Below are 13,712 nucleotides of genomic sequence, written 5' to 3'. Positions count from 1 at the left end.
ACATTAGTATTTTGGTGAATGGATATCTAGTTGTTCTTTTGGGTAGAAATTCTGATGTGTCCCTGTTTTTCCTCTGCCAAGTGTTAGTCCTGGCTTACGTTCTCTTATCATTCCATGCAAGCACTGAAACTTAAGTCCCCGGTCAAAAATAAGTGTATCGATAAAGAGTGTATCTAACATCGCAGATATGTTATATGAAATTACAGAAGACCTCAGTGTAAAAATCCTTTAAAGTATACATTCTTTCAGTGAATTAGAGATAAGGATTGGTTTTCAAGTAATTTTGGACAGCTTTGTTAATTTTAGAAGGTATGCTCGGATACACTGGGCTTTTAGATTTTTATTTTACTGGTTCTGATTTACAAAAATAGGTACTGGTCATTCATATAACAAAGAAATAGTAATGAATTGTTGAAGATAAACATGCTTTAAACAAGCACTTGTCAGAAGCGGTACATAAATCTTTTCCCTCTCTGCCACCTCTGCCACTCCTGAGTCCCAAGGAGCCTCACGTCCTTAGAGCTGACCTCTGGCCCAGGCTGTGGCTCTCCACTGTGGTGTCAGCCATCGTTCCTTTTGGCAGCAGCCAGTTCTTATGTCGAACTGTTAGAATTTGAGACAACAGAAGAAAGCAACAAGCTTCCCCTAACTGGTAGGTTTGTGGTGAGCTCATAAGGGAGGGCTCCTGGTTCCCACCGGTGGTTTCAGGTAGAGACGGCGCATACGTGCCGCTGCGGCTTCCCCAGTGAAATTTCTCATTTTCCCTCATGTGAAAAGCACCTAGGGAGAATTTTGACACTGTCTTCTGGTAGGAAAATGCCTTAAACAGTTGGATTTTGCAGTCCTGTCGATGTATTTTAACGTCTTTGTAATGACGTTGTTTTTGGTGCTGTATTGAGTCTCAGTCAGTCATCCGAAGCCAACCCAAACCACAGAGGAAGTTAGGATGTGGGCTGTGAAACAGATTGGCTGCTTTATTTACTGTGTGAATTGATTGCCTGCTTTTTATGTAGACAAGAAACAGAGAAACCCAGTTATTTTGTGTGATTTCTTGTTACCATCCAAAGGTGTAATTTGACTACCTGTTAGCATTTTATTACAGGATTGGCAAAGGTTCTTCTGAGAGACACATTCTCTCCCACCCTTTTAACCTTGTTATTAGCTCTCCTAATAGAAGTAGCTATTACCGTGTTTCCCCCAAAATAAGGTCTAACTGGAAAATAAGCCCTAGCATGTTTTTTCAGGATGACATCCCCTTAACATAAGCCCTAATGCATCTTTTGGAGCAAAAATTAATATAAGACCTGGTCTGATTTTTCAGGGAAGCATGGTAGGAGGAAGCATCCCAGTTTCTTAGAAAAAATATATTAAGATTTCTTGACCGTGTTTTTCCAATTTCCACACATATGAGCCTCTGGAAAAGATGAGAGACAGATTGGAATTAGGGTTTTAAGGAGAGAGAGATGGCTTACAGTAACCCTGTGGGAAATGATTAAGGAAGTTGAAATATGAAAAGATGGGGGTCACTTTCTCCTGACACGCTGACGGCTTGTCTGTAGGCATGCAGAAAGCCCCCTACGTGAGCGCCACAGCAAACAGGCAACATGTTGCTACGAGGCTTCAAGTTAAATTTTTAAAAATCCTTTTCTTTGGAAGTTTTGACCAACGTCAGTGTTTAATGCTGTCTCTCATGCTTTTTTCTCCCCATAATTATATAAGATGAAGGAATTGTAATGAGTTTCTCCATGCCCCACACAGATGCTCCCAGTCCCCTCCTATTTATCTCAGCGGGCCACACACATTGTTTTCTGTGTCTGCCATGACTGGAAAGCTCTGGGGGACAGTCCTGGAGAAGTCCGATGGATCCTGGCTCAGGAGTGAGAGCAGTTCCTGACACTCCTGCCTTGGGTCTACTCCTTCCATCACGGCTGCATGTTAGGCCCTCGGGCTCCCTTTGGTTGACTTGTGTGTGAACCAAAAATTTTCTGGGCAATTCTAACTCTCTGCGAGTCTTTTCCCCATTTTCTTCGATTTTAAGACTAATCCATGTGTAGACCAAACAATACTAAACGTTTGAAGATTTTTAGTTAGTATCTCAGGTTAGGGCTTTTTAATAAACCTGCAGCGCGCTTTCAGGCACAGGTGTGTGTTGATTCTTAACAGTTTCCTGAATACAGTTTCTCTTGTGATACAACGAATAAAACACAAGTGTCTCATGTTTTCTTAGAACCTATGGTCCTGTTGTCCTGGTCTTGCCTCATCTACTCTAAGTTTTTGAGTAAGTATTATTTTTAGACAAGGAAACAACTCCTGTGTAGATCTTTTCAATTTGTGGACTTATGGAGAGTTTGCCGTGTGGTATGGGGAGGTTGGTGACAGTCGTGCTGGGTGGCGGGGCGGCAAGGTCGTGACCTGCAGGGCCTCTGGCGCTGACAGACGGGGCTGTGCTCAAGAGGACACACTCAGAGCTGGTGTGCTAGGAAAATCAAGCGCCCTTCCCTGCCCCCCAAGATAGTGGAAGAGTTTTTCCACTGGAACCAATCATTGCTCCAAGTAAGCGTTCGGTGTTTCTTTTCTTTCTTTTTTTTTCTGAGCTAAGTGCCTAAAAGACTGCAGAAATGAGCACTGCTGAAATCCTCCATGGAATGAGGAAGAATATGAAGAAATGAACCTGATTGACCAGTTTACTATTTGAGGTTTCCTGACATTTGGTTTCTAAAATGATCATTTTATCCATTTATCTTTTGAATTTTACTTAAAGATATTAAATCATCAATGCTTCAGGTATAATAGATATGTATCTTCCTATTTTTCCCGACACTGATTACCTTATTCTAGCTTTTTTAGTAAGGGAATTTGTCGACAGCATTAATTTATGGTGCGTGTTTCAGTGCTGCTGTGGGATTTTCAGAGGCCTCCCACAGCCCGGTAACATACCTGCTGTAACCTGCCAGGACAGACCTGGGGTTGCCGGTGCTCAGTGCTGTGTGGCCTTTGGATCGGACTGTGAAGTCCCAACCTGAGCTGTCACAGTCTCTCCAACAGGAGTGCTGTTGGATGTAGACAGTTCTTTTATTTAACTTCAATTTTAAGTGTTATTCCATATTAGGTTTTTGATGGTCAGAAATGGGAAAAATATGATTTCATTAGAAAAGTTTAGCTCTGTATAAATTTGTTTTATCTATTTTATATTCCAGGTATAACAGGGAGGATGTTAGCACCCTCTGGGTCTAGTCCACTTACGTCCTCAGTGACCAGAGACAAATTAGTTCTCCTCTGGGTTTGGTAGATGGAGCCGTTAGTTGTTCAGAGGGTTGTTGTGAGGATTAAACGAGATAATGTAGGCGACACCCTGGCATACCGTTAATGTTCTGTCTTTGTATATTTAGTTCATTTTTTTCTAAACAAAACAACATTGGTAATATCAACGTCACATTAGAATCTAAAATAATGCCTTTATTCTTAAGATGAAAAAGGGATTTCTTAGGTAGTGTCAACTTAAATATAATCAAAATTTGAGCAATCACTCAATGATTAGTTCTAGTTTGTAGAAATAATATAAACTATGAAAACATTTTATGATTTGACTTATAAAGGAGATTTAGTGGGTGTTTTTTTTGTTGTTGAAAGATAGGATTTAAAACCAAATGATTTGTATTCATGCATTCCTATACGATTTAGAAACATGTTTTCTATTTTCCCTGTACATCCCAGTGTTTCTGTGTGATGTTTTTGCTATTTTAAATTCTGTTTTGTGGAACATAAGCAGGTGTTTATGAATATGTATTAGTGAAAAGCAGATTTTCAATTTAATGAACAGAATTAAAATTTTTAACAGATTTCTGTTCTTCAGTTTCCATATACTCTTTTTCTTTGGCACTTTGAAATCAGCACTGATGTTTCGGCTTCAGCTCTTACCATTCCTCCCATCTCCTAATGTAGCCAGAGTACATTGCATATGCCATTATTTTTGTGTCAAATACTCTCTTATTTGCATGCCAAAAACCAGCTAATTCTTTCAGGCCCATCGCATGTACTGTGTTCTTGCCGAATCTCTTATGGATTCTTCAAGGCAGCATCAGACCTCCTCTTGCCTGCATTGTCCTTCCCTCAGGCTGGTGGTCACCTGTCTCCATGCCAGTCCCCTCCACCCGCCTCGAGCTGCCCAAGCTCAGGAGCATGTCTAGTCCTGCGTCGCAGCCTAGCTCTGGGCACAGAGCCAGGCCCAAGTCACTGCCCGAAAAAGGCACTGCAGCCTGTTCAAAAAGAACAAACTATACACGTGCTATGGTAGATTAAGGAATGGCATGGTGATGGAAACTCAGTGACAGAATCAGAATTTGTACCAGTCAGACTGTTTCTGTTCTGGTGCATAACAATGAGAGGAGAAGCTTCACTGTTTCGTAAGTTTAGATTCTGTAGGTGATTCGTGGACTGGTGTGTGTTTTGCAGGAGCAAAAGGAAAGCTGTGTGGCGTTGCTCTGGCTGAAAGTGTGACAGGACGAGTAGGGGTTTGCTAGCACACTGGCAGGCCTGATCTGAGACGTTCAGTGCTTAGAGAAACCTGATAATGTCAGAGCAGGCAAATGTTTTCATTTGGGGACACTTTGAGGAGTCATTTATCATATTTAATCAATAAGGTGTTTGGCTGAATAGAGTTACGCTTTGCCTTTAAAACTTGATGTTTCAGAAAATGTTTCTTTCAAGTGAAATATGGATTAGATTACTTATGTCATGAGAGAGTCTTGTTTCTAAGTATCATTCTCTCTAATGCAGTTAAAATACAGCTTCGCTTATGGGAATTCTCTTCCCACAGAACTGTAAAGTTGTGCAGTGTATGAACCAGTTCCTTTGGTGGCTGCGCGGCACGTCCCATCTGGGAGTCCGTGGTCGCTCAGCCGTATGCGTGGCCAGTCGTGCTCTGCGTCTCTGCTGCTGCACACGCGTCACATGTTTGCCAGCCTGTCTTTAGGACAGAGTCTTCCAAGTGGGATTGATTAATTGCTGGGTCACAGGGTGGATGCATGTGGAATTTTGTCATCGCTACTTCATTACCGTAGCCCTCCCATGGGAAGGAGTGCGAGTGTTAAGTAAACCCATCTTTAAATTGGCCGCTTCTTAGTCGTGGGTGCAATACTGGGTCTAGTAACAGTGCTTTATTGTTGAGTTGTTATCGTGTTTACTGAGCTTTGCTATCAGCTGTTTCAGGACTTACTGCACTTAATCTAGAGAGTCTAGATAAATAGATCTCTAAAGACAAAGTGTTCTACTTCTGGCTGTTACCAATACCTCTTACATGTAAGGCATGTCGCCTGACTTTGAAGCTGTAATCTTTGGTTGGAGCGTGCCCTGCCGAGAACTAGGCTCTGTGGGCTCTTCCCACTTTGCTTCCACGCCCCTCAGGCACAAAGCCCTCAAGAGCACAGGCACACAAATCTGGCCTTTTATCTCCATTCTGTCACTTAGTAGAATCCGGTAAATTTGTCATGTTAATAGTTCCTATTTGTAGAGTTGTTGTAAGAATTAAGTCAGACAGTATATGTACATAGTTTCGCCCAGAACCTGCTGACTGCGTAGTGGTCCATACTCAGTAAATGGTGGTTACTTTTGTTGTTTCATAGAAGTATAGTTGGGTCAGAAGACTCTTGTTGCCCTCACTGATCTTCCAGCAACCCAGTTCAAGGGAGATTTCTTTTCTGTTGTCTGCCTTCCCTCATGGCCTGCTCCTCTGAACCTTTTGCATAAAGGGCTTTGAAGAGTGTGTGGCCTTATTGACCACCTTATGCCAGGATTGTAACCCTTTTGGTTTTCTGGACCCTGTGAATGTTTGGTGACTTGGTCTGCAAGCAGATTTGCACGCAGTTTTGTGCACATGGACTCCCGCACTAGACTCCAGCCGGGAGCCTTTCTGGGATAGGAAGTGGGTGGAAATCTGGATTGGTCAAAGCTTTCTCTGTGCGAGGTACAGTACTTGGGAACGTGGTTGTGGGCCTTCAGACCTAAACAAGAACTCAGTTCTTCAACGAAACCAAGGAATCTTAAAAACATGAAAACCACTGTGATCCCATTTTCCCTTCTGTAGAAGCAAAAAATCCTGGTGCACATAAACTGCAGAGAAGTAGTTTCTCTGAGGTGTGGAGGGTCAATAGATGGCTCCCCACCAGTTCTGAACAGGTACCGGCACTTCCACCCACTCGCTGGGAGAAGCTGCAGCCTGTCTGTCTGGCAGGACCTGAGGGTGTCCTGAGCCCTGGTTCCTGGGGGCTCAGGATCCGTGTGCAGAGGTGCTGTGCAGCCCCTGCCAGCCCACCGCCTTCTCAGCACACATCTCATGTCTGCTTTGCTGACGATTGCGTCACAGACTGCCATTAGGGTCACATGCAGTGTTTTGGTTGTTTACTGGCGATGAGGTATAAAGGAACATACCCTGTCACCTCATAATGTTTGGCGGAGAAGAAAGGATCTGACAACAGGTCAAAGGGAGGCTTCAGTGGCAGCCTCACGCCGTCTTGCTGTGATTTCATCAGAGGACACGACATTCGTACTCACCACAACCCGCTAGCCGAGGGCGTCCTGTTATCTGCTGTGCGTAACTGTTTATTCCGTGTGGACTTCCAGCACTGTGCTCAGATTTTATGCTTCAGATGACATTTTTCATTAGAGCTCAAAGAATGTACAGTAATTATAGTAATATTCTAACAGACCATTGAAAAATCGTCCCGAAGCCAAGCGCATACAGAGGTTCAGGAGCAGTGTCGTTACAGAGTGTGGCCCACTCTTTACAGCTGCATCTCTTTAGCACGCCTCTCAAAAGACAGTCACTTGTCTGTGCACGTGTGCAGTGCGCTGAGCGAGGGGCAGCTGTGGGCACACCATGGCTGAGCGTTACAGTGACGTGTGACACGTGTGGGATTGTGGAGAACCTGAGGGCAAGTGCCGGGATGGCGTGACTGGGTGGTGTGTGATGGGGGCCGTTGAGAGCCGCGTTGAGCTGATCGTAAGGAAGAAGTGGCAGCGAGGGAAGCAGAGACAAGGTCAGAGGTAGACAGCAGAGCCCACCTCTGTAGAGGAGCCATGATTTGAGCCTTGAAGTGGAAACCCCTCTGAACACATAGCAGCCGAGGGCCTGGAGGCCACGGGAGCGGCCCTGTTCCGGAGCTGGCAGCTTGAGGTGGTGCCGACAGTCACAGATCCCCAGAAAGCCAGGCCTGCAGAGTCCTTGGCTCTGTCACGTGCTCTGAAACTAAGAGGAGGAGCAGTGTGCACTGAAGGCGTCCCTGCTGTCCCCAAGTACAGGGTGCTCCGGGGCAGCCTGCGGTCCTGGCCCACCAGTGGTTGGTTGGATTCAGAGGGACGGGGACAGAAGGGGAGACCATCTATCTCCCAGAACATTGCTGCGTGGACCACAGGTAACACCTCCTGTAAGGCTTACATGCCCTGGAGTGGCAATCCGGTCACATTCCTGACCTGACTTTCAGAGTGCTGAGCTGCCTTACTGTAACGTAAAGAAATGGCGGGGTACAGCCTGCAGACGAATCGCACGTACTTAATTTTGGGACCTAGTCTGTCTAGTTCAGTGAGCCCTCCAAGTACCCCCCAGCCCCTCATGTCCTGTCATGGGAACGTGCATTCCTTTCAGCGCTCCAGTCCCACTCAGGTAGGTCACAGTGGGTCTTGGCCAGTGGTTGTCACCATCTCTTTGGTTTTGTCCCAGATGGATTCAAGCTAACTTAGAAAAACTTAGGACACTGTAGCCCACTGTCATGGTTCAGGCAAGAGAAAGGCTTTGCGTCCTGTGGTTTGAGGGTGCAGCCTGCTCAGGCACGGGACACGGGTCAGGTGGAGCCTGCTGTGGCTTCTCTGGCCAGGGACAGGCTGCTGCCAGGCCCCCTTCCGTGTTTTACTCTTAGGCGCCCAGCAGGAGAGGCGGAGTTGGTTCTCCAAGAACCTCTTCTTGGGACAACCCGCCCACCCCTACCCCTCCTTGATAACATTCCCAGGTCAGCCCCTCTTCAGGCAAAGTATGGAGCGGGGGCTTGTCTTTCACTGGCTGCAGTACGTGTTACTTAGGAAAGTGTGGCAGTTCCAAAAATCTGAACGTTTTTCAGCACGTGTCAGTCACCAGGACAGAACTGCGTGTGACCCAGTGTCCGTCTAAACCACAACTGTGGTTTTGGAACCTAGTTGTGGCCTAGATGCTTTTTTTTAGGATTGAGGGCCTCAGAGGAGAGCACCCTGCTCCAAACAGCTTCAGCCTTCCTGTGCAAGGGCGTTATATTTCAACAGCAAAGAAAATATGTTTTCACTTTTTTTCTAAAAGGCTTTCAGCTTCAGCAAACGCTTGTTTTCTCCAGTGGCTACGGGCTACTCATGAAGAAGTCTATTACAATACTCATTTGGGAGGGGGTGGGAGATGGTATGGAGAGGAGCCAAACCTGGAAAAGCCTCTCCAGCTGGTTTGGGCCAAAGAGGAAACACACAAGGAAAAGGCGGGGTTTCAAAGGCTTGGCGTCCAGGTCCCTGGGGTCCGTGATGACTGCAGAGTCCGTATTCCAGTGAGTGTGCTCTGGGCAGAGGCTTGTAGAGAGGGGCTGTGGCATTTGTTGGCATTGGATGTTTCTGCTTCCCAGTGTCCTTAGCATGTGAAGCTGGAGTGCCACATCCATTTGCCAAGCGTCAGGGCAGGGTGTTTTAAAGCGTTATGTAAACAGTAGGCCTACAATGAGAATACCAGTGGGCTACGTGACTGGAGTCAGTAAGTCGCATGTGTGTGTTTTTCTCTTAGGTCCATTTTCCAGACACTGAAAGAGCGGAATGGCTAAATAAGGTAAGAGTGCAGAGTCCTGAGTCCCAGACATCATGGGTATTAGGGGATGAGGTGCCATCTTTCCATATTTGGGAGTTGGGATGTTGACACTATGTGAACTCATTTGGACTTCGCAGTTGGCTTCTGCTCCCGAAAGAATGCAGTCATAAATGATTCGTTAGTTTGCTTTTCCAAACAGTGAAAACGGGATTTCTGCCCTGAGGGAATTAATGAGGCGTTCGTGGTTAGATCTTTGGCCTCTGTCTTCTTTCCTGATCAGCTACTGCTCACATCTACCGTGTGATAGTCGTTAAGCCAAGGTTTGGGGAACATTATGATGAAGAGGGAAATGACTCCCCAAAAACCTAGTGACAGAGAATAATCGTCTATTTTTATTTAAAAGGCTCTGTTTTTAGATCGGTGTACTTTGAAGTAGATCTCTTTTATCTCCGTATCCTCTGTGTTCTTAGAGCAGTGGAGTGAACAGTAATACTGGGAGTTAGTCCATCAGTAGAGAAACTCATCATGTGTATTAAGATTATACGGTTGTAGAAAGCTTTTAGCAATGAGTTGGAACCTCAGGATTTTCTTTCTTCCCCCCCCCCCCCCCGCAATCATTAAATGTGCTGATATGCTTAAATAGAACATTTAACCCGAATAACTAATTCCTGCAACATATTGGTTAATCAATAGTTTGTAAAACATTTTTAAATTTAAAATTGTGTTGAATTTTGCATAACAAAAAGGACCCTCTCCCCTTTAATTTTCAAAAATTCTGGTAAACTGTAGGGGCATAATTTCTCATGGTTTAAGTGCGCTTTGTGTTACAGCATTTTGTTTAACATGAGTTCTTTGTCCTTTCCAGACTGTAAAACATATGTGGCCTTTCATTTGCCAATTCATAGAGAAGTTGTTTCGAGAAACCATCGAACCAGCGGTGCGGGGAGCAAATACCCACCTCAGCACCTTTAGTTTCACGAAAGTCGACATGGGTCAGCAGGTCAGTTGCTTCTAAGTACCCTTGCTTGTGCACAGGGTAGAATTGCTGTGAAGACTTAAGGTGCCATGTTCACCTGTTTCAGGTTCTTTTCTGGAGAACCTTGCTCCCTGGGAAGGGGTGGCGGGTCTCCCTGCAGCTCCTCCCCGGCCAGGTCTAGCGCTGCGTGGGTGCCCGCACTGCGTCTGTTGGGCGTGCTCACTGCCCTCTTCTGCTCACTGTGGTCTTTCAGCTAGTTCAGGTTCACTGGCGGCGGGGGGGGGGGGGGTTCCCTTAGTTCTAGCGTGTCTTTCTATACCACACCCTCTGTCGGGATGACCTCTGTGTAGTTTTCAGCAATCTGGTTGGAAAGGGAGGTTGATACGTGAATTCACACGAAAGATTCGGTAATTGACAAAGATGTCTACAACAACTAAGGACTCCACTGCCGTCTTGTAGGCATCGCCTTAATGACATAGGTGAGGGGAGGGTAGATTTGTTCCGAGGATTATGTTACAGGCATACCTCATTTTGTTGTGCTTTACAGACAGTGCGTTTGTATTACAAATAGAAGGCTTGTGGCAACCCTGCATCATGTCCATTGACACCATTTTTCCAACAGGCTCAGGTGATGGTTAGCAATTCCTATCAATACGGTATTTTTAATTTAGGGGTGTACATTGTTTTTTGGCATATGCTATTGCACACTTAGCAGACTACAGTACAGTGTAAACATAACTTTTAGAGGCACTGGGAAACCCAAACCTTCACGTGACTTGCTTTATTGCAGCCTTCAGTCTGGACCAAACCCGCAGCATGTCCACAGTCTGCCTGTAGGTGCCAAGGAAAGCTGCTATTCCTAATGGCACTCTGGTGAAAGTCTTAGGACTACATCTGAATTAGTTAATCACGGCAAGTTTCCTTTTTTATTTTTTAAGTCACTGTTGACTATAATTAGCAACAGTTTAAGGTAACTGTTTTACTGAGGTGTGGTTGACATAAAACATATATTAGTTTCTAAGGTAACAATAAATGTTCAGAGCCCGGTACTTTATCACCCTCCGCAGTTGATAGGCAGTTAATGCCCGTACGGCAGAGCCAGACGGCACGCCATCACCGTACCATGTGGCAGGGTTTTCATGGACGTGGCTGAGGCGTGTGAGACCTGGTTGCTGTGTTGTGTTTGTCCCGGCAGGTCCGTTCCCGCCCACACTCTCCAGGTCAGTTTCCCCAGTGGGAGGCAGTCTCTGTGCCCAGACTCATGTCACCTGCAGTTACTGCGGTGCGGGCGCGTGCCGGTGTGTGGCTGTGTCCTCCAGTGCCAGTGGTGAATGCACAGGTGCCCGTGCTGTGTCCTTCTGTAGCCAAGATGGTGGCAGCAGATGGATACAAGTTAGAGTGCTGTGTGGGCATGATGCAGGGCGCAGGGCAGGAAATATTTCCGTTTTCGACATCCACATAAAATCTTTTCCTGCATATTCTTTTCACAACCCCTTAGCTGGTTCCCTTAAACAATGTGAAACCAACCTTAGCCAGAGGCCAGCTGTAGCCTGCAGGCCTCTACCCCCAATGTAGGCTTGCTCCTGCTGGTGGAGGCTGAGAGTTTGGAGCCCAGCCGGTTTGCTTTAGGACGATTTCGTTGATTTTCATCCCGTGCTTTAATTGAGCTCATCACTGGCGCACAGTGAGAATGTTGGGGGAGTGCTGACTCAGTGAAGGTGTGTTGTATCGATTGCACTGACACCTTCCAGGTGCCAGCGGACACCAGGGCCTGCAGAGCCCTGAGCTCTGTCCACACGGGGTGTCCGAGCTGAGTCCCTCAGGGCCCTCAGGGGGCTGTTCCTTAGTGCTGCTGGGTCATCTGGGGTGGGGCTGGCCTCCCTGCTTCCAGCCTGCCATCTGAGGATGCATTAGAGGAAGGACGCATTCTCGAAGCCACACATTGAACGAGAGAGCACTGAGTCCTGAGCTCACCTTCTCTTGTCCCTGCAGTGAGCCGACTGTGTCCTTTGTTGTCATCAGTCTGTACTGTCTGAGCTGGTCCCCTTAGGGGAAGCCCGGGACCCTGGCACAGTAGGGAAGGCAGCCTCCCAAAGAAAGACGCAGAGTGTCATCCTGCAGCTTGTTGAGAGTCAGATCTCAGGACACCCAGATTGTCCAAGTAAGCAGTAGCGACTAAAGGGCAGGTATTTCTTCAGCTTGAGTTTTTAATGCTCAGATGTTGAGAACTTGCTTAGACATGATCTCAAATTCATAAATGGGAAAAGGTTTTGAAATGATGTTATCAGCAGGTCCTTAAAATATAACGTTTATTGAAATCTGCCTTTTCTTTTTACAGTCATTTGATTCAGACCCTATGTCATGTGTTAGGTGTGTTAGGAAGGCAGATTATATCTCCAGTTAGTATTTTTGATACACTAAGAAGTCCCGTTTTTGTGAAAATCTTAAGAAATGAAAAATTACAAAACATAAAAAAATGAAAGGAGGTTATGTTTCAAACAGTGTAGTCAGCATAGAGTAGAGAGAAAGTAAATTGGAAGAGACGAGGGCTGAGGGGCTTGGGAAGGAGCAAACCCCATGACTCACGACTCTACAGGCGGACCGAAGCACTGTCTGTGTCACTTGGCACTCAGTGCCCGCCCCAGTGTGTGAAGCTCCTTGCTCTCCTTGTGTCCTGGAATTTCACAATAACCTCATGAGCTCAACCCCAGTGTTCTCGTCATCTCACAGACGACAAGACTGAGGAACAGAGGTTAAATAATATGCCAAAAGTGAAACACCTACTAGGACGCTATGAAAGCAGAGTGTTCACTCCCGATGCTAAAGTTTGTTCTCTTCTGCTCTATGCCCTATTGCAAGGTTTCGTGGTTTGCTGGTTTGTTTTTCTTTTAACGTCCCTACATTTTAAAATAAGCTGCCTCTTGTTTCAGCCCCTCAGGATCAATGGTGTTAAGGTGTATACTGAAAATGTGGACAAAAGGCAGATTATTTTGGACCTTCAGATTAGGTAAGTTTATATTTGTATTACAGTTGTCGTAGTTAATGTCACTTAGCTGTACCCATAAGGTGGAGGGTGTAATGAGCACACTTCTTCACTGCTGTTTGGTTGGGTTGACCAACTTCTTGATGAAGACCCAATTTTATTTACTTTCTGGGTCTCAGTTCCTAATAGTCTAAATAATTGCCATTCTTAAAACATGTGAAATGAAAGAAAATAAAGGCACTACAAAACTATAGACAAGTATCACTTATAACTATTGATGCCAAAATCCTCAACAAAATAATAGCAAACTGATTTCAGCAGCATGTTGAAAGGATCATACACCACGACCAAGTGGGCTTCATTCCTGTGGCGCAGGGATTGTTCAACATGTGAAAATCAATCACTGTGACACACCACATTAATAGAATGAAGGAAGGAAACCACGTGATCATCTCAGTTGATGAAGAAAAAATATTTGATATAATTCAACACTGTTTCATTATAAAAACACTTAACAAACTAGAGAAGAAGGAAACCACTTCAGCATAAAAGGCATAGTTGAGGAACAGCAAACTCCTCAGTGAAAGACTGAAAGCTTTCACTCTACGACCAAGAACAAGACAAGATGCCACTCTCACCACTGTATTCACAGAGTACTGGAAGGCAGATTAGGTAAGAAGAAAAAGGAATAACAGGCATCCAGGTTGGAAAAGAAGAAATGAAATTCTCTCTGTTCACAGATGATACAATTTTCTATATAGAAAACCCTGAAGATTCCACAAAAAATCCTCTTAAAACTAATAAACAAATTCAGCAAAGTAACAATACAAAATCAACACCAAAAAATCAGTTACATTCTATACACTAAGAATGAACAACAAAATGGAAATTAAAACAATTTTATTTACAGTGAATCAAAAATAAAATACTTACGAATTAACAAAGGA

The 13,712-nt window shown here is 45.1% G+C and overlaps 1 protein-coding gene across 4 annotated transcripts in view; it reads left to right on the top strand.

The window, feature by feature from the left end:
- The window catches only part of ESYT2 (extended synaptotagmin 2), a 63,977-nt gene that overhangs the window by 8,495 nt on the left and 41,770 nt on the right, over positions 1-13,712 (top strand). For all 4 annotated transcript variants that reach the window (XM_081038373.1, XM_081038375.1, XM_081038374.1 and 1 more), the window contains exons 2-4: positions 8,786-8,827; positions 9,672-9,806; positions 12,713-12,789. In XM_081038373.1, coding sequence (XP_080894499.1) covers positions 8,786-8,827; positions 9,672-9,806; positions 12,713-12,789 — 254 coding nt within the window. The remainder of the gene's footprint in view (positions 1-8,785; positions 8,828-9,671; positions 9,807-12,712; positions 12,790-13,712) is intronic.

The sequence above is a fragment of the Rhinolophus hipposideros genome, assembly GCF_964194185.1.
Source record: "Rhinolophus hipposideros genome assembly, chromosome: 25".
NCBI classification, from domain to species: Eukaryota; Metazoa; Chordata; class Mammalia; order Chiroptera; family Rhinolophidae; genus Rhinolophus; species Rhinolophus hipposideros.
Note: the sequence above shows the minus strand (reverse complement) of the source record. Positions and strands in the feature narration are given on the sequence as shown.